Source organism: Chrysochloris asiatica, unplaced genomic scaffold (genome assembly GCF_000296735.1).
Source record: "Chrysochloris asiatica unplaced genomic scaffold, ChrAsi1.0 scaffold00020, whole genome shotgun sequence".
NCBI lineage: Eukaryota > Metazoa > Chordata > Mammalia > Afrosoricida > Chrysochloridae > Chrysochloris > Chrysochloris asiatica.
Window position 1 is genome coordinate 15,845,767 of NW_006408538.1, and position 21,840 is coordinate 15,867,606.

The 21,840-nt window shown below is 45.9% G+C and overlaps 1 protein-coding gene across 1 annotated transcript in view; it reads left to right on the forward strand.

Annotated features, from left to right (window-relative positions):
• CDH23 (cadherin-related 23) overlaps positions 1–21,840 on the forward strand; it is a 569,346-nt gene that overhangs the window by 377,592 nt on the left and 169,914 nt on the right. Inside the window, exon 15 of the mRNA XM_006835863.1 lies at positions 16,418–16,482. Coding sequence (XP_006835926.1) covers positions 16,418–16,482 — 65 coding nt within the window. The remainder of the gene's footprint in view (positions 1–16,417; positions 16,483–21,840) is intronic.

Below are 21,840 nucleotides of genomic sequence, written 5' to 3' on the forward strand. Positions count from 1 at the left end.
ACAATTATGAATGGGGTTCTGGATTCTACCTATGGTCTTATGCAATGTAAAGGCTCCACAGGAAGCCTCTTTCACTGGGCAACTTCTAGCCCCCTTTAAGATATTCCAATCAGTTGTAGGCTGAAGACAGACTTACAAGATCTGTCAGTATTTTGGTGTGTACACAAAAATACTCAGGAATATATAACAATTTAAACAACCAATGGGCATATTCTGCAAGCCTGCCTCCTGGCTGTCAGCACTCAGTCCCTCTCTTTCCTTGAGTCTAGAGTCCTCAGCTGCTGATTTCTTTTTTGAGGTACCTGACTTTTCCCAGATCTTGGACAATGACGCAGTGCGCAAGTGCCAGGAGTCTGTCTTCTATTTCTGCTGACAGTGTGGCTGAACATTCCCGGTGTGCACTGCAGTCACTGTGGAGTCTTCCTCTATGCCCAAGATGGGTTCTCGGGAGCATTTACCAGGGCAGACTTATAAGCTTTCTGTAGTGATGTTTCTGGCTATTCCTTTCTCCCCACCTCAAGTGTCTATTTTACAATGGTAGGCAAGGGAAACCAAGATTCAAAAGACAGCCAAGCATCTTAACACTATTCCCCTCTTTTACCCCTTCAAACTGTGCCTCAATCCCTGTATCCCAGAACCCTGTTATTCCAAGGTTGCGCATACCTCATCATTTACTTCTGTCCCACTTAGCCCATGCAAACTTGCCTAACTGTTCTCCCATCAGCCTTGTTATTCCATTCCCCTCCCCATTGTGTATTGTTGCCCCCTACCCCCCTACCAGCACCCAAGCTATCCTGTGTCTATCTATTCCCTACCCTGTGCTCTATCTTCCCTTCTCTCACTCCCCTCCTCTCACTCCCATACATCCTGGAGATCAGCAAATATATATATAATTTTTTCCCCTTTTAGTGTGGGTTCTTTTTCATACTCTTTTACAATAATGGTTCTATGCAATATTTCTTCTTTTGTGCTGTTTAGTTCCTCTATAACTTTGTCGAATTTCTTTCTGGTTGTTCTGTCCCTTTTCGAAAGTGGCTTATTAAAATCTCCCACTATAATTGTAGATTTATCTATTTCTTTCTTCAGTTCTAGTAAGGTTTGCTTCATATGTCTTGTTGCTCTTTCATTGGGAGCGTAGATATTTATTATGGTTATGTCATCTTGCTCAATTGACCTTTTGATGATAGTGTCCTTCTTTATCTCTTATGCTGGTTTTTTTCTTAAAGTTTACTTTATCAGAGATTAGTATTTCCACTCATGCTTGTTTATTGTTGTTGCAGTTAGCTTGGTAAATTTTTTTCCATCCTTTAACTTTTAGTCTGTTTTTGTCTTTGTGTGTAAGGTGTGTCTCTTACAGGCAGCGTATTGAAGGGTCTTGTTTTCTTATCCATTCTTCCGCTCTCTGTCTCTTCACTAGTCCATTTACTCCATTGACATTCAATGTAATTATCGATAGGTATGATTTAATTGCTGTCATTATGTTAATTTTTGGTAATGCTGTTTGTTCTTTTCTCTGTATGCCTTCTTAGTCTGATTTGGGGGGGTAGGGGTTGTGCTATTTCTTGTTGGTTTCGCCTTAGTTTTCATGTTTGCTTGTTCTGCTTGGAAGTTCATTTTCATCATAAATTGTGAAGTATTAACTTTCTTTGGGGTTACCTTATAGTCTATTAACTTTTCCCTCCATTTAAAACAATCTATTGTATCCTGTAATGTACCTGACCCACCTCACCACCTGGTTCTCTGTCCCTACATTTTTCCCTTCTTTGACATTGTATTAATTTGATCTTCGGTTGACATCCCAACTCCTTTGATTTCGTTGTTGTGGTTTTGTTCTGTTCTGGACTCTGTGATGCATTGTCTGAGTTTCAGGTAGTGTTGCCATGCCTGTCAATCTCTGGTTGTTGTCTGTTCTTATTGGTTTTCAATCCAAAGAACTCCCTTTAGGATGTTTTGAAGCACTGGATTGGCTTTGACAAAATCTCTTAGCTTCTGTTTATCCTGGAATGTTTTGATTGTACCATCGTATTTGATTGACAGTTTTGCTGGATAGACGATTCTTGGTTCACAGTTTTTTTCTTTTAGGGTTTTGTATATGTCTCCCCCAACCACTAGTCTGTCAGTTTGTCATACTGTGGTGGCTTGTGAGTTGTTGTGATTCTGAAAGCTATGCCATTGGTATTTTAAATACCAGCAGGGTCACCCATGGTGGACAGGTTTCAGATGAGCTTCCAGACAAAGACAGACTAGGAAGAAGGAGTGGCAAACTACTTCAGGATATTTAGTCACTGAAAACCTTATGAATAGCAGAGAAACACTGTCAGATATAGTGCTGGAAAATGAGCCCCTCAGGTTGGAAGGCACTCAAAATGTGATTGGGGAAGAGCTGCCTTCACAAAGTAGAGTTGACTGTGATGACGTGAATGGAGTAAAGCCTGTGGGAGTAAAGCATGCGGTATCTTCATTTACTGATGGGACAGAACTCAAAATGAAGAGAAACAGCTGTAAACACCTAGAGAGAAGCCCAGTTAATACTACTATTATTCAAATTTATGCACCAACCACTAAAGCCAGTGAGGATGAAATAGAAAAATTCTACCAACTTCTTCAATCTGAAATTGATCAAACATGCAATCAAGATGTATTGATCATCACTGGTGATTGGAATGCAAATGTTGGGAGCAAAGAGGAAGGATCAGTATTTGGAAAATACTTGGTGGTAGAAATGATGCTGGAGAATGCATGATAGAATTCTGCAAAACCAATGATTTGTTCATTTCAAATACCTTCTTTAGACAGCATAAGAGATGACTATACACATGGACCTCACCAGATGGCATACATAGAAATCAAATTGACTACATCGGTGGAAAGAGACGATGGAAAAGCTCCATATCATCAGTGAAAACAAGGCCAGGGGCAGACCATCAATTACTCATATGCAAATTCAAACTGAAGCTGAAGAGAATGAAAATAAGTCCACAAGAGCCAAAATATGACCTTGAATATATCCCACCTGAATTTAGAGGTCACCTTGAATATATCCCACCTGAATTTAGAGAACAGATTTGATACATTAAACACTGAAGACTGAAGACCAGAAGAGTTGTGGGATGACATCAAGATCATCCTACATGAAGAAAGCAAAAAGTCATTAAGAAGACAAGAAAGAAGGAAAAGGTCAGAATGTATGTCAGAAGAGACACTGAAACTTGCTCTCCAACGTAGAGATGCTGAAGCAAATGGAAGAAATGAGGAGGTCCAAGAGCTAAACAGAAAATCTCACACACCCTTGGGAACCACAGCAAGGAGTTTGGATTTTGTCTTAAGTGTGACCAGCTGGCAAGGGGTGTGTCTGTACTGTCAGGTGTGCTTTCTGGTTCTAAGTGGAGAATGAACTGTTGGACAAGAGTGAAAGCTTAAGACACCGAGGCCTCATAACTGGGTGGTTAAGACAGTATCTGGACCCAAACCCTGACCTTACTCTCCCATTTTGGTGGTATTTTCATGACTCTACGTTTAGCCACAAATTTCTTTCACCATGCACCTCAGAGAGAAGCATGGCCTTCTTGGGGTAGAAAAGCCCAGCAGGGACAGCAATGTTCAACCTGCAGTTCATGCCCATTGGGAATACTGAATTGAGATTCATGTTGGGACCCTCTCTGCACTCAGTGCCAGGATCAATTAGTAATGTCTGCCATGGGCGTGGATGATGCAGTGATAGCTCCTGTTATATGCCCATCCAAGGCAAGAAGCCTCTTCCCTTTCTTTGCAGTGATCCCCACTTTCCCAACTTACTTGGTTCCTCCGCTCCAGCCCTCTAGCCCAGCCTTCCCAGCAGCCCCTCTTGTTGTAAGTTCTTCACATATAAGAAGCCCAGAGCAAGCACCAGGAGTTTTTCTGAATGTATCTTTTTTCATCTGATCCATAGCATCCTCATCATCTCTTCTATATCCTATTACTCACCACCTGGTACCATTGCCCACCGAGACACATATCCACTTCCCTCCCACACTAAGTTCAACGGGAGGCATTTTCCTAGAGCCATCTTCATTTCCTCTCCTTCAGGAGAGCAGCCCTCCAGGAGCCACCTGAAGATGCTCAGAGCAGTAACTTCCAGCCAAACTGTACCCCACTCATCAAAAACCACTGTACTCACCCCATCCCACCCCCGTTCTGACTCTGGCTTGCTCCTCAGATGAAATTGCTTCCTTTCCTAAGATGACAGCAGAGAACTAAGGCACCAAGCATTTCCCCAGAAGTGTATGGCTTTTACCTTGTGTCCCAGAAAGAAGCCAAAATTCTACTCCATGGATAGCCCATGTCAGAATACCTAGCTTCTAGACTACCAGGTCCTCCAGTGGAGAGAGCCCCTCCTGCCTCACACTGGCCATCCCAGCCCCTCAGAGCGTCCAGGAATGCCGTTAATCTCACGTAGTTTAAGGAGTTGTTCCAAAGGGTTTGGCAAATGATAAATGTGAAAAGCATTACCAGCAAAGCGCCGGGGCTCCATAGAGCTGTTTAAAAATGCATTCTCCCATGTAAATTTCTGCTCCATCAATCCTTATGACATGTCAAACATTGCTATTGTTTCCTGAACAAATTGTACTGCGTGCCCTTCTCTGCAGATTTGTGCATGGGAGCAGAACCGCTCACCGCCACCCGCCACCCACCTCTGTTGCTGAGACCCAGGGCTGCCGGGGAGGCAGCTGGGCCCGCCTTGCTTCAGAGCGGAAGCCTTGTGCGGGGTGTCTGCCTGCGCGAGCGAGCGTGCGTGACGGGGGTGCAGGCAGTGGTGGGAGTGATTGAGTGTGTACCTGCCAGCCTGCCAGCCTGAGGAAAGACACACAGGTGGCTGGGTGGGGGGAGCTCTGAGACGTGGGGCCTGCCTGAGACCAAGGGTGGGAGTGAGTCTGTGTGTATCTCTCTGCCTGTGCCTGTGTGTGTCAGTGTCCCTGTATGTCAGGGCGGAGGGAGTGTGTCTCAGGGTGAGGATGTTAAACCTCTCAGGGGAGTCTACCTGAGTCAGACAAAGAGAGAGCTTTCTGTGGGAGTATGTGGGGGCTGGAGGGACAAGTGTGGCAGGATGGTGTTAGGGACTACCTGAAACACACAGAGAGAGAGGAAGGAAGTGGGGGTCCATCTGAGTCAGACAGAAAGAAAGAAGCTTTATGTGAGGGAAGAAAAGTGTGTGTGGATGCATATGTGTAAAGAGGAAGGGAGATGTAAAGACAAAGGACAAGAAGAGACAAAAAGACAGAAATTTCAAGCTCTAAAGGAGGGTGTCAGAACCTGAGAGCAGAAGGGGTGTGTCTGTCAGGGAGGAGCTAGCAGTATTGGGCTACATAGACACCTGAGAGCCAGTGGGTGTTAGGTTGGAGTGGACCCTGGTGGGAGGTCAGAAGGTGTGAGGCTATAAGAGCAGAGGAGTCAGGTGGGACCTCTGCCCGTCATCAGTGGACACGTACAAGACCATCAGGAGGGACTGCAGTGCAGTGCGGGACACGCGTGCATGGGCAGCCCTGTGAGGAGGCCACCTTTCTAGGGCGTGAGTGAGAGGTGGCAGTCGATCCTGGTGAAAACAGGCTGGACAAAGGGCTCTTGGGCAGGAGACCTTGTCACTATTGAGCAGTGGCTCCCAGGTAGGTAGGAGATGCTTATACATCCAGGAAGTCCTGGATGTATAAGGCGAAGGGGGCACTGTGTTCAGGATACTGTGTGAAGAGCCTCGTTGGACGAGGAGGACATTTGAGCCAATTTAGCTGCCCTGGCCTTCATGTTAGATTCTGAGACCACCCTGTCCAGCCTGTGAGCCGCTTGCAAAGACTAAAACCAAATTCAAGGTGAAGGTAGAAGTGAGTTTTCCTTAAGATCTGTTGGAAGCACTTGCTTGGGTATCTGAGGGTCTGGGGAACTACACCAGAGCCTCCTGCTGCCTCTACTGATGGACACTTCCCGCAGAACTGGGAGCTCTCCCTTCCCCAGACTCCATGCAGAGTCTGAGGATGGGGAGCCACTGTGAGAAGGAGGCAGGTAACCATGGACAGCCCACCTGGCTTCTGCAGAGCAAGCAGAGCAATCCTGGCAGGCGCTCTCAGATTGCAGGAGGTGCTCTTCCCCAACCTGCCAAGGAGGAGGGAGCACACTCCTTGAAGTCGCCCAGGCTCGCCATGTGTCAGCAGGGTAGTTTAACTGGCTGTTCAACCTTGGGCACATTGATTGACCTCTCAGCCTCAGCTCCCTCCTTCATCTGTAAAATGGGGATAACAAGGGCCAGCGGAGGAAACATTGGCATGGTGCATGTCACAAAGGGAAGTAGTGAGAGGTTTAAAACTGCTTTTCAGGTCTAGGATGTGGCTGTTCTCCTCCACTCACCTTGTCTTAACCTTTGAAATGTTTCCCTGTGTGTATTTATTTTTTTCCTTTTTATCAGCATAAGAAAATTACACTCTGCTGACATTGTCTGTCACAAAATAAGCACTTGCAGATGTAATTATAAAGGCCCCAAATGAGGGAATTCTTTTGCTGGTAATGCCAGTGTTGGGAAGAATTGGAGAAACCTTATAAATCAGGAATTCGGCAATGGCCAACACACTGACCTTGGGGACAAGTGCTGGCCTGCTGGCTGGACTCCCACTGAGAGAGGTTGATTGGGGAGGCAGAGACTTCCTGAGACCCTCCCAGCCTCGTTCCTGCGTTTCCATGAGATGCAAGTCAACACCTTTCACCAGGAGCCACTTCAGGTGCTCAGGGCCAGGCCAGTGACAGTCCTTTGGCCCCATATACACATTCCAGGTGTCTTCTCCAGAACCAAAGACCAGCGGCCATCAAGTCATTCCAACCCATGGTGATGCTATATGTGTCAGAGTAGAACTGTGCACCACAGCATTTTTTATGACATTTATTTTGATGTTGTTGTTAAATTTCATTGAGTTGGTTCCTACTTATACAGGGTTTCCGAGAAGTAGTCTGTGGGTTTGAACTGCTGACCTTGTGGATTGAAGTCCAATGCTGATCCTACAGCGCCACACCAGGAGTCCTTGTTGAGAACAGACACAGAAAAACACACCAATTCAAGTTTGTACAACCATTCTCACCCTCCATCACTGGGAACTCCAAAGGGTTCCTAGCTAATCTCTTGAGTAGCTGTTGTCAGTCTAGTCCCATAGAGAGAGTTCATAAATGAGCATGATACTCAAAAGGCAGATCTTTTTCACTAGTTAAACTGTCGTTTGACAAAATAGATTCTGGGGATGGTACCCAGCTAATTCTACCAACTGCTCTGAAAAGTCCCAGAGAGAGTGGAAGAAAATGTGGAACAAAACTCAAAATTATAGAAAAAGATTCAACTTACTGGTCAGAAAAAGACTGGAGGAACCTGAGACTTTGGCCCTCAACTACCCTTCATGTCTGGAAAGGAACTCACCCCTGTGGCCCAATTTTCAGCCAAGCAGTTGTTGTTGTTGTTGTTGTTGTTGTGTGCCATCGAGTCGGTTCCGACCCATAGCGACCCTTATAAGGTTTCCGAGGGTGTAAATCTTTACGGGAGTAGAAAGCCTCATCTTTCTCCCGCGGAGCAGCTGGTAGATAGGTATATAAAGGGGACAACAACACTAGTAAGATGTGCTCAACATAGAATGGTCAATCATTCAAAACCAAAAGGTCAGCATTTACCTAAGGATAAAGTTGAGCAGGGATGGAAAGGTGGAATGGGAAAACAAACCACAGGGAGGAAGTGGGATAACTGTGGTTGCATGGAGGGAATTACAATCTGAGATGAAACAAAGTTTGATTTGTTTAAGGTAAAACCGATGCTCTCCTCTAAACCTTCACTCAATTCACAATAAGAAGTTTAAAACAAAAAACAAAAAAAAACTTCTGGGGTATTTTAGGTTTAAGGTTTAAAGATTATCATAAGGCAATAGTTTGATGAGCAAGAGTTTTTCATTTTTATGAGGCCCCATTGATTTATTTTGTCTTTTACTGTTTGTGATTTTGTTGCTGTATGAAACAACCCATTGCTGACATCCAGGCCTGACAGTGGTGCCCCTGCTTGTTCTTCTAAGAAGTCTATGGTTTTAGTTTGCACATTTAGGTCCTTAATCCATTTTGGATTTGTTTTTGTGTGTGCTGTGAGGCATGGATCCTGTTTTATTTTTCTGCGATACAGAAATCCAATTTTTTCTGGTACTGTTTATGAAGAGACTCTTTTTCTCCATCAGATGAACTTAGCATCCCTATCAAAAATCAGTTGACCAAAGATGTGTGGGTTTATTTCTACAATCCCAATTTCATTGCATTGGCCTATGTATCTATTGTTATACCAGTAACAGGTTGATTACTGTAGCTGTTTAGTATGTTTTAAAATCAGGAAGTGTGACTCCTCCTACTTTGTTTTTCTCTTTCAACATAGTTTTAGCTATTTGGGGCTTCTTGCCTTTCCATATAAAGTTGAGAATTATTATTAGTTGTAGTAGTATTTCTATAAAGAAGACTGTAAAACTTTGATCAGGATTGCATTGAATCTGTAGATCACTTTGAGTAGTATTGACATTGTAACAATATTAAGTCTTCCAGTCCATGAACATGGAATGTCTTTCCATTTGTTTGAATCTTATTTAATCTCTTTCAGCCATGTTTTATAGTTTTCATTGTATAAATCCTTCACATTCCTGGTTAATTTATCCCTAGGTGTTTTATTCTTTTGATGCTGTTACAAATGGAATTGTTTCCCTAATTTCTCTTCCCTATTTTTCACTGCTGGTGTATAGAAACCCAACTTATATTTGTTTGCTGATCTTGTACCCTACATTTTGCTAAATTCCTCAATTAGCTCTAGAAGTTTTCTTGTGGACTCTTTGGGATTTTCTACATATAAGATCATATCATCTGTGAAAAAGAGATCATTTTTGCTTCTTTTCCAATCTGGATACCTTCTATTTCCTCTTCTTGTCTTATTGTTCTTGCTAGGACTTCTAATGTAATATTGAATAGACTTGGCAAGAGCGGGCTCCCTTGTCTTATTCCTGATTTCAAGGGGAAAGCTCTCCATCTATCTCCATTAAGAATAATGTTGGCTTTTGGCTTTTCATATATACCCTAAATTATACTGAAGGATTTCCCTTCTCTTCCAATCTTCTTTAGGGTTTCATCAAGAAAAGGTGTTGGATTTTATCAAATACCTTCTCTGCCTTCATAAAGATGATCATTTGTTCTCTTGAGGTGGTGGATTATGTTTTTTGATTTTCTAGTGTTGAACTATCCCTGTATTCCTGGAATAAATCCCCCTTAGTCATAGTGTATGCTCAATGGCTGGTTTTTCAGAAGTAGATCACCAGATCTTTCTTCAAGGATAACTCTGGGTAGATTCGAGTCTCCAACTATTCAATTAGCAGACAAGCATGTTAACTCTATGCACCACCCAAGGACTCCTCTAAACAAACAACAAAAACCAAAACAAAAATCAAAGCTACTGTTGTCAAGCTGATTCCAACTCGTAGTGACCCCATAAGACAGAGTAAAACTCACCTTAGAGTTTCTAATACTGTTCATCTTTACAGTAGCAGACAGCCTCATCTCTCTCCCACAGAGCAGCTGGTGGGTTTGAACTGCCAACCTTGTGTTTATCAGCCCATTGCTTAACCCACAGTGTCACCAGGATTCCTTAGGGACTCCTCTGCTCAGTCTAAAATAGAAGCCCCAATCATCTTCTAGGGCATTCTCTGCTTTATGTTCCTCATAGTTCATATTCACTATCTGACATTAAATTCTTTAGGTATTTCTCTCCTTACTTACTGTCTATCTCTCCTTACCAGAATATTAAGTCACGTTCCAGCAATGACTTCGTCATGCTTATGACCGTGACTTGCTGCCTATCATAGTAGCTGTCACATTGGAAAAGCTCAGAAAATAATATTTCCTAAGGGACTGAGTGAGTGTCTGGCCATTACCTTTATGGAGATCCTGTTAAAGGTTTACTAGATAGCTTCCCTGTGTCTTTATAGGTCAACTCTGCCCCCTCTCCAGTAGCTCTCTGTCCCCCTCTCCTCTGCCTCTCTGACCCACAAGACTGACTGGTATGGACCACATCACTAAGTTCCGTGTCCCTCTGTCAGCCACTAGGGTTTGGCCAACAGCACTGGCGGGAAACCAGAGCTTGAGCGATCATTGGAGATGCTCTTTGAATGCCAGTTCGTACCCCTGGGCAATCCATGTAGCCCCATTGCTGCTCGCTGCCGTTGGCAGTGTTTTTTGACGGTGGTGTCAGCCCTGCAGAAGGTCATGCTGGCCCTCAGTGTCTGGCAATGGAAATAACAGATTTTGCTAAATTGAATAAAGATGTTGAGTCCTGTACTAGGTACAACAGAGGATACAAGAAAAGGAAAATGGAACATGCACATGCAATTTTAAGGGCTTCCCGTTCCAGGAGAGGTACAGTCAGGGGCTCCAAGATCCAAACCAGAGAGCAGGCAGACAGTTCTTTAAGGAAGGGGGCTCTGGGGGGTAGGCCAGAGTTTAGACAGCAGTTATCCAGTGAGGGGTCAGTGTAACCAGGCAATGAAGGAACAGTCTGGGATGCATCAAGCCCTCAAAGGCCAGCTAGACTGTGGAGAACGCTGGCACCAGCCCGTCAGCCTGGAATTAATTCAGCCAACAATGGGGAGCCATTGAAGGTTTTCTGAGCAGAGAAGTAAGGAGATCATTGTAGCCATGGTAGAATGGGGATAGGGGGCACGGTCCACCTCCTCTACCACAAAGGCATCAGGGAGTGGGAGGCCTGAAGCACAGATGTTTGACATTTTTAGAGTCCCCAGATGTAAATGAGGGCCTGTGGGGATTGGACAGCTGGACATCCCCTCCTGCCACCTCTACAGTCACCCCTCAGGGAGAAAGACATGGTCATTCCTAGGACATGGGTGCAGGGAAGGGTGTTCATGAGGAGATTTCACTTCTCTACAGGGTCCTCAGCCACTCCACCAACTCTCCCTCTTTCCTAAAGTGGGGCCAGAAGCCAGGGTCACTCTCTCTGCTGGTCAGTCAGGTGATCGTCCACTACATAGTTCTCTGCCCTGGGAAGGAGGTTTTAAAAATAGTGTCATCCCTAAGCAGAGTGAGACTGGGGCTTCCCCCACCACCTGATCCTACCTGGGAGGGCAGAGAGGAGGCAAGGCGGACAGTGGAGCATCTCCCTCCAGGGAGCCAGGTCAGCAGGGTAGTTGAGGCTACGGACCTCCGTGGCACAGGCCTGCCTCAGTTTAAAACAAGGGGGTTTGAGTAACAGTGGTGTAATTGTGACGTGGGGATGGGGGTAAATGACTTCATGTCTGTGTCTCTGTCTCCTTATTTGGGAGTGGAGGTGGGGGTGAACAGTACCTGCCTCACACAGATGTGGTGAGAATTAAATCAAGTACTGCAGTGTTACAGTGAATGCATTGTTGTTGTTGTTAAGTGCTGTCTAGTGAGTTGTTAAGTGCCGTCTACACAAGGGCAGTGGTTCAAATCCACCGGCTGCTCCACAGAAACCTATACAGGGTCACTACAGGTCAAAACTGACTGGACAGAACATAATAGCAATATGGTTGTTATGTGCCATCTAGTCAGTTCCAACTCATAGTGACCCTGTATAGAGTTTCCAAGCAGCAGCTGGTGAGCTTGAACCACCCACCTTGTAGTTCAAAGGACTTTGTAGTCTGACGCATTCGCCCACAGTGCCACACCAGGACTCCAAAGCAGTACATAAATGTTGTGTAGATGTAGATAAAAAGGTAGCAACAAACCACAGATGTAAGATGGGGAAGTAAGTGCCTTTCAGTAGCTGCCTTAATGTCCAGGCCTTGAACTGGCCTCTGGGACTCCCCCACCCTCTGCTGGCCTTGCTCTGCCCTCCTGGAGCCTGCCAAGTAAATCAGAAACACCTCAGTGGACAGCCTCCAGGCTGAACCATTGGAGCTGAGGATAGCTGAGTGCAGAATGGAGCCCCATTTCAATCTTGGGGCTCAGGGAGAGCTTCCCACAGGGCAGGAGTAAGGAGAGCAACCCAGGCAGAAGAGCAGTAGATAGAGGGTCCCTGAGGGAAACTGGAAAAGGCAACAGAGCTAGACGTGCAGTGGTGGGATCACAGAAGGGAAGAGGGACTTTGTCCTGAGAGCACGATGTTCCCTGCTAAGTCCAGGATCAGGCTAAGGACTAGTCCAGTCTGCTGCCTTCTCTCAGGCACAGGGCGCTCTGTGTCCATGCAGTCGACCCCCAGCCCTGGTGGGCGCTGAAGCAGCTTTTCATCTTCTTGTTATTCTGCTTCGTGCATTTGGAAATGAAAGCTCTCCCTCGCCTCTTCACCGGTCATACATATTTCATACGGTCATTAGACAGTACCACTAAAGGCCTCACAAATCTTCCTGGTCAGCATTGTGACCTGGGTGGGCAGAAAGAGGCCCAGAGGGGAGGGGCCACTGTAGGACTAGTGGCGGGGGCCAGAATGGTCAGAGTGGAGGCCAGCATCTGTCTGGAGAGAGTCTCATCTTGTCCCCAGAGGCTCATTCCTAATCTCCTTGGACCTCAGCTTGGCTCCAGGGCAGAGGGGATTGGACAAGGGGACCTCAGAGTCCTTCCCACCCTGACAGTACAAAGGCAGCTCTGCCAGATAAGAGGGCTTGTCCCAGGGATGCTGCTCAATGCCATACCACCCATAGCTCTGCTCTGCCCTTTCACCTGTTGGAGCCCACTGTCCAGCATCTCTCCTTTCCTAGTTCCCTTCCCCTTGGGCTTCTCTCTTCCTATCTTTGTCCCATCTCTCTATCCCTTCACTTTTTAATCTCCACCCCGCCCTGCCCTCATACTAGAGTTTGCACATTCATTTTTCAAGCATTTGTGAAGTACCTACTGTGTGCTGGGCACTGTCTGCTAGGAGGTGAGCCTGTCCACCTTAGAGCTTGCTCTCTGGCATAAACTGGGAGAGATCCTGGTAGTAGCTTCCCCAAACCTTTTCCCGTGACCCATGATGCTGAAGTAGGGCTGGGGACTGAAGGAGGCTGATCACACAGCACCCTTAGCTGTTGACACTGGCTGGGATCTGGGGTCTCTTCATCACACTGACCCCTCCCCAAGGGGCTCATGGAGACATAGTTCTGCCCAAGACCCAGATGAAGTTACTACATTCTAATGATACTGTCTTAGACTGGGTTTTCTAGAGAACCGAAACCAGTGAAACATATACATATACATGTATGTTGTTGTTGTTGTTAAGTGCTGTTGGGTTGATTCCAACCCATAGCAACCCCGTATAAGATTTCCAAGGAGCAGCTGGTGAGTTTGAACCACTGACCTTGCAGTTCAAACGACTTTGCAGTCTGATACATTAACCCACAGAGCCACAGCAGGACTCCATATGCACTTAAATATACATATAAAGAGAAAAGTCCTGATGTGGCACTGTGGTTAATGCTTTGGACTGTAAAGTTGATTTGAACCGCAAAGTCAGCATTCAAGCTAACTAGCCAATCCTCAGAAACCGTATACAGGATCACTATGGGTCAGAACCGAATCATTAGCACTTAACAGCAACAATATATAAATAGAAGTTCAGACCAAGGAAATGGCTCATAGAAGTGGAAAGTCTCAATTCCAGATCCAGAGGGAAAGAGAACAAGCTTGTCCTGCGTGTCCACTATGTTGGGAACAGGCCACACCCCCAAGGACATATCCTTTCAATTGGTTGACTGCTCATAGCCAATCATCATAGAGTTAACTATGCCTGTATTAGTGGATAACCACTGCCAAATTGACATAAAACCCTAACTATCACAGAGAACATACTTCATGATTATTATTTATCAATAGAGCCAAGGAGAATTTGGGTAGGACAAGGTTCCTAGAAGGGGAGAATAAAGGAGAGACTGCTATGGTGTGGCACTGCGAGTTAATGCGCTGGACTACAAGGTCGGTTTGAACCACAAGGTGGGCAGTTCAAGCTCATCAGCCACTCCTGGGAAACCCTATACGGGATCGCTATGAATCAGACATAACTCGACAACATTTAACAACAACAACAACAACTATGGGAAGCATTGGTCTCCTCTCCTGCAGTCTAACCAGTTTCCCATCCTTCTCCTCTTAGTCTCAAGAGCCTAAGGGTGCCGGCTCTAATCCCAGCACTGGGAAGATGGGAGTGAGTTGTTTACCCTCTCTATGCCCCGTTTCCCCATCTGTCATCTGGAGGTAGAAATAATAATAGTAAGGGAGCAGTGGTCGTTCCATAGTAAAATTCTTGTCCATGTAGGAGACCTGGGTTTGATTCCTGGTCAGTGCTACCTCCTGTCAGTGGAGGCTCACATATATCTATGATTCTGGACAGATTTCAGTAGAGCTTCCAGACTAAGTCAGCTTAGAAAGAAAGTCCTGGTGACGTACCTCTGAAAAGCAGCCAATGAAAGCCTTACGGATCACAAGAGTCCAATCCCCAACTAACCATGGAGGTGGCACCAGACCAGGCAACATTCAGTTCCACTGTATAGCCAACAATAGTTACAGCTATGGAACCTGCCTCACCGGGCTGTTATGAGAATGAAATGTGTCGTGTCACCAAGAGGAATGACACAGAGTGGGGTTGGGGTCGGGGAGCCAGTCCTGGGTGGATTACGTAGCACAACATATTCCCTTTTACTTATTCAACAATAATTACTGAGATGCTGTCTGTGATGTGCTCAGATCCTGGTAGGAGTGGTAGAGGGGACTGAGGGCCACACAAAGTCTACTGGAACACAAGCTATGGGGCAAAGTGGAAATCAGGAATCAGAACCAAGTCCTGTCAAAACCCAGGTTGCTCAGAGCCCCTGAAATGCATATTTGTAGAGCCAAGTTTTCTGGATAACCAAGATATTAACCCATTAGGTATCAATGTTTTCGTTTCATTTCAATCACTTGGGCAAAAATATATTATTCACTTATCTGCCTTCCTGAACTGAATACGCTGAACATAAATTAGCTTTTTCATGAAAATTCAGGTTATTATAATGAACATAGAATTTAATAGAGTTCATAGAACCTAGGAGCTTTAAAAGGAACCTCAGAAAATATTTAGTACAAAGATTTTAAAATACATTTTTAGCAGCAGAACGTTTGTTGAATTGCGATGTCAGAGTGAAGACTGGTGCAAAAAACAGATGTCTGGGGGCCCCAAGGTCAGCCCAAGGCCTTTCTCTCCTGATGCTGGTGACACGCAGTAATGTGCTCAGTACCAGGGCAGTGGTCTGAGGAGGGAGCAGAGATCACACCTAGGACAGCAGAATATAGTATGTACTTGATAAATAATTATTGATGGATGGTGTTAATTAACCTGTACTGTCAATTATAACCATATAAGGGAAACTGCAGAAGTCCCGTGATTCCAGACCCAAGAGTGAAAACCCACTGGAAACATCAGTCACCCAGGAGAAGGGAAAAGATGGAGAGAGATCACACTTTGGTGTCCTTGAGGAAGGAATCCCAGACTGGGAGTGAAGAGGCCCAACCTTTGCCCTATTCTGCTCCTCACCCAATTGTGACATAGAGTGAAATATGCTCGGATCTGGGACTCAGTTTTGTTATCTGTGAGATGGATGGAAACTTGTCTTCCTCTTCCGATAGGATGGTTGTTAGGATAATAAACATGGATTTTTTTTTTTAATTGAAAAGGTAGAATTGTGGTGGTAGTGGCATTGTTGTTGTTGTTGTTGTTAAGTGCCATCAAGTCGGTTCCAACCCACAGCGACCCTGTACAGGGTTTCCAAGGGTGTAAATCTTTATGGGAGTAGAAAGCCTCATCTTTCTCCCGCAAAGTGGCTGGTAGTTTCGAACCGCTGACCTTAAGGTTCGCAGCCCGATTGGTAACCACTATGCTACCAGAGCTCCTTGCTGTTGTCAAATTGGCCCTGACTCACGGAGAGCTCGTGCTCAATGGAAGTAAACTCTGCCTGATCATGTGCCATCCCCACAACCAGCTGGGGTTGTGGTCCTTAGGATTTTCATGGGCTGATTAGCAGAAACAGGTCACCAGGACTTTCTTTCTGGTCCATCTTAGACTGCAGGCCCAGCTGAAACCTATAAGCCTACACTGACAGATGGGTGGAGACTGCACCTAAGTGCCTTGGTGAGGAATTGAACTCAGATCTCACATGGAAGGAGAAAATTCTGCCACTGACCCTCAGTACCTTCATGCAGGTGCTCAGTCAGACCTGAGTCCAGAAGGGTTCGCAGAAGACAGATTGTCAACAACTGCACACTCCACTTGTGGCTAGTGCCCACCAGATTGAACGGCACAGCTCTAGAACATTTCTGGGGACGAGGAATTGTGTGGGAAACATAGATGCGCTGTGAACGTTTCCTGGTGGGACCAGATGCCTCATTTGGGCCTTGTAGTCATCACGTCTTATTCTCATCTCTACAGGCAACAGACAATGATGTCGGCACCTTTGGGGAAGTCAACTATTTCTTCACCGATGACCCTGACAGGTGAGACCCTGCCCCAGCCCCCCACAGTGTCCCTCTGCCACTCACGTGATCTGCGAGACCATGGTGCCCAGGGAGGGTGTTGTACAATGGACAGGCAGTCAGAACTCATGGGTACTGTTGAGGGTTTGGCCTTGTAAGAAGCGTGAGTGTGTGTTGAGGGTAGGAGGCCCTCTGACCTCCTCTGACATCACCAGGGAGAAGGAGAATCCCACTCATCATCCGCCCATGGCCACTCGTATGAGGCTCCGGTCAGATATGCCTCCCACCCCCCTCCAACCTTTCTTACTAATTCTGGTACCAATCTCCCTTCCAAGGTGCCTTACTCTGCTAGGTTGAGTGGCCACACAGAACTCAGACAATACTCCGAAGTATGGGCTTATTAGGGAAGTTAATAGGTTATAATTTAGGATCAGAAATGCTCAAGACACAGTTTTTCGGTCAGGACATCCTCTTCCTAGCCTTAGTCCTCAGCCTGTCAGTCACACTGCCCCTTGGCCTCGGCTCTGCTCTGGAAAAGTTACAAAGCTCTGCTAGCCCTACTAATAAGGGTAAATTCCATCCTAAGACTTAGCCCAAATGCACTACGCTCTTAACTCCGAAGGCCAGCAAACCTAGCTTCCCCTATTAAGTGCCTGGAGGCAGTGTACCCCTCAGTCAAGCCTTCTGCCCAAAGGCACTGAGCTTCACTCCCTCTGTGGGCCTGGAAACTCACCACTGTCTCGAACTCAGGCTTGAGTTCTGCTACTGTTGCTTCTCGGGCATCACAGCATTCTGTACTGGATCACGGAGGACCAATCACAGAGTTCAAAGACCGCACCCCATTCCTGGCTCTTCTTTCTCTGTAGGAGTGAGATTCCCTGGTCCTGCTTCTGAGATGGCTCATTTTATACCCAGTAGGATGGCAAAATTGACCAATCCCCACATTAGAGTTCCAAGTTTTAACAATCACAATTAACCCTGTTAACAGTCACAGACAACTGAATTATATAATCCCCTATCCATTACCAGATCCATCAGGAAAAGAGGAAATACCCCCAACCTGCGTGGTCCCACTCAGTTGTTTGGTGGGAGTTGTGATGACTGTGGCTAGAAGAATCATATTAAATAACTCGCTGCGCCACAGGTCTGGTCATGTCCCTGTGATAGTGAAGGTTTGGTATCAACTTGTCTGGGACAGGATTCTCAGTGAGTTAGAAGTTGAGATGTGGTTATCCCCATGATATAATTTGATGCGATAAACCAATAAAAGGATATTAAGAGTGGGATTGTTGTTCTCAAGAGCCATGAGTAGGTTCCAACTCATAGGATTCCTGAGGAGTGGCTAGTGGTTAGCAGTTCAGTACTTAGCCTACAGTACCACACAGAACTCCATAAGGACACTACCTTTAATCTCACCAACACCCTGATTTGGTTTATGGGAGATTCCCAACACTTTATTTTACAAGAGATAAAAGGAGGAGAGAGACTTGAGCAGAGAAAGTGGGACCCACTCCATCAAGACAGAAGAACTGGGAGTGGACTGCATCCTTTGAACCTGGGGTCCCTGCACAGAGAAGCTGCGAGATCCAGAGGAAGAGTGATGTCTAGATACATGGAGATCTGTAAGGAATGCTGGCCACTAGGAGTAGATGCTGAACAGAGATAGGACCTTTCCCCAGAGCCAACAAAGAGAAAGCTGTCCCCCAAATCCAGCCCTCCACATCTGGACTACTAACCTCCTAAACTCTGAGAGAATAAATTCTGGTCATGAAAGCCGTCCACTTGTGGTATTTCCGTTACAGCAGCACTGGGTATCTGACATCCCCTAAACTCTGTGGCTTTGGAAATGATGACTATCTCTGAAAGATTGTGACTTGCTAATGATAGCACATCACCACTGCCACCATCACCTCCATCAACACCAACACCACCATCACCCTCGTCACCACCAACACCATCACCCTGTTCACCACCAACACCACCACCACCACGATTACCATCTCCACCATCACCACTGCCGCCACCGCCACCACCATTACTACCACCACCATCACCATCACCACCTTTCACCAACACCAACACCAACACCACCATCACCCTTGTCACCACCAACACCATCACCCTGTTCAACACCAACACCAACACCACCATCACCCTCTTCACCACCATCACCATCACCCTGTTCACCACCAACACCAACACCACTGTCATCATCCCCACCACCACAGTTAACATCATCATCACTATACCACCACCACCATCATCAACATCACCACCAACACCACCACCACAATTAACACCATCATCATCACTTACCACCACACCTTCATCATCATCCCCACCACCACCACCATCATCCCCACCACCACAATTAACACCTCTATCATCATCACTATACCACCACCACCATCACCACCACCACCACTATCACCAGAAACTGTTGCATTTGTTTATATTTGTTATCTCATGCAATCCTCACAACTAAATATGGGAGAAACAAAATGATAAAAAAGTGAACTGTAGCTTCGAGAAGCTGAGCCACTTACCCAAATTCTCTGAACTTGGTCTTTGGGCTACACTTCCTCTAGGTTGGAGTGGGCTCTCACTGCACAGTACCCTTTAACTGTATTACTTGCCTCCTAGTTTGATCTATGCCAACTTTGTCCAACATGGTTCTGGGCTATCTGTTTCCCCTAACTTTCTACCATCTTCAGTTATTCTGAGCCAAGATGAGGTTGTCTTGTTTTTTTGTTGTTGTTTTTTTAATGTAGAAACTATTTTATCGTATGTTCTTTGTTTAATAAATATTTTATATAAATATAACATTTTCACAAAATGAAAGCATCTATGAAACCACAATCCAGATAAAAAAATTGGGCATTATTAACATACTCCTCCTATCAGTCTTCCACCCCAAGGTAACCATTGTTCTGACTCATTACCACAGAGAAATGTTGCATATATTTGAACCTTATAATACATAGTGTTGTTTTTTTTTAAATGCTTTATTGTGAATTATGTGATAGTTTACATGGGAGGACATCAGGTTCACATTGATCCTGTCATATATTGTTTCATTGCCATGGTTACAATCCTTCCATGCATCATACACAAGCCTGCCCCTCTCCCTCTCCAGGTCCAAAGTCCCCAGGCACTCCATCTCCCCACATCATCGTCTCTGCCTCCATCCCTGGCTTCACTGCTTCTCTGGATACGGTTCCGTTCTCCGCTCTTCTCCTTTGATGGTCCCAAGGATCTCCGCTCCTAGACTGCAAAGTTAATCACTCCCCTCCCTTTGCCCCAAAACATCTACCTTCATATTCCCAGCCCTTACAATCAGTCCTGATAACAATTATTCGCTATTGTATCACAAGAGACCTATCCGCATCTCCTTTCATCAGCCCTGACTAGGCTGAATGGATACTGCTCAGTGGAGAGTCTATCTTGCTCCACACCCTCTGAATCTAGGTTCCCTCTTGAAAGCTTGTAAGCCAGTCACTTCTTACCTCTGTAGCCAGTGTCCAAGTTGCCCATTCCTGTCGTCTCCATGTGCAGAGGTGGTGGGAATGATCCTCATTGTGAAGATTTGTTCACTCTTTTGAGCTACTGGTTCCATAGGTGTATGTCAAGTTCATCAAATTGTATCAGATTTTTTTTTTTTCCCCTCTTCTTTCCTCTTCTATTTGAGCTCTGATCCTCCTGCCATTGAAGCCAGGTCCAGTGGGTATTATCTGCAAGTGTGGGTGTACTTACGCATGTGCCCTCTCTTCTTATCAGCTGGACACTTCACCCTCCACTCTAGTCCTCTGTGGCTATGTCGCTGACTCGGTCCAAGATTCCCCTGGACTTGGCACACTGCTGTCCTACCAGATCTCCATCCAGGTTCACAGGAATCTATTGAGCTTTGCAGGGCTTAGCTCACAGCTTCATTGCTGTTTTCCCTCACTTCCCCTTATTGGTGAAACCAGAGCATGCATTCCCATTGAGCCTTAGTCTTAGAAGGGGGTTTGCTCTGAGGGGGACCTAACCACTTGCTTTGATGTCTCCTGGGCGAGCCACTTGTTTGTACTTATAGTAATCAGTTGGCCTGCCTATATTATTTTGTATTTTTCCTGTCAGTCTTTCAGGAAGTATCTGCTTGTCCTTTCAAGTGGAAATTTCCCCTCAGAAGATTCTGGATGCTGTTCAGGATTCCACCTATGGTCTTGTGTAATGCAGAGGCTCCGCAGGAAGCCTCCTTCGCTGGGCACGCTGTATCCCCATTTTAGGTATTCCAATCAGTTATAGGCAGAAGACAGACTTACAGGTTTTCTATGGTGGTATTTCTGGCTATTCCTTTCTCGCCCCCTCCAGTGTCTATTGAGGCTGTCTTGTTTTTAACATGAACAAAGGCCAAGTCAAATTCAGAGGCAGGTCTTTGTCTAAAACTGAAGTGTCTGCTGCATTTGAAGCCCAACAGGATGAGTAAGTGACTTGTCAGTTTGGATATTGGCCCGACTATCCATGGGTCATCAAGAACAGACTGGGAGATTGTTTGGTTTGCCTGGCTGTTCTCTGCCCCTCTGTGATTAGGGAAGGAAGGAAGGAATGAAGCAGTGGGATGAATGCAGGGGCATCCTGTCCCCCAAGGGACCTGCATCTACATGGCCTTGGCCTGACTGTTGTGATTTTCTCATCTCTTCCTTCTCCCAGGCCTAAGTGCCTCCAAGTCTCTGAGCCTTTCCAGGCTTGGTGACCAGCCCAGTGGACCAGGTCAGAGCACACAAATGTCCACTGACAACTCAGATGAGGCTTCAGGAGGGGCATGCCGAGGAAGAAGTTAGAGTGACCATCTTAAACTGAACTGAGTCCCTCCCCAGGAGCATTAGCTAGCTCTTACACAACAACAACAATGCAAGGTTTCGAGAGTCCTGCTATGGCGCTGTAGGATAAGCACTTGACCACAAGGTCGGTTTGAACCACAAGGTCAGTGGTTCAAGCTCATCAATCAGTCCTCAGAAAACCTACACAGGGTCACTATGAGTCAGAACCAACTCAATGGCACGTAACAACATCACCACCCAAGGCTTTGAGTCCTGGAGTGGCTGTAGTATAAGCACTAGACTGGTAACAAGGTCAGTGGTTCACACCCACCAGCCGCTCCTCGGAAACACTATACTAGGGTTGCTATGAGTCAGTAGTGACTCAGTGGCACTTACCAGCAACAACTCTTTAAAATTGAAATATCACCAATAGGCAGAAACATGGTATTCACAGTAAGAGGAGGGCCATTTGCTTGAATTTCCTCCTTGGTTCAATCCATCTACTCCTTCTGCCTTTTCAGGACCTGACCACTCCACCTGTGTGATCCTGAACCCTGCCCACCTCCCACTACTCCCT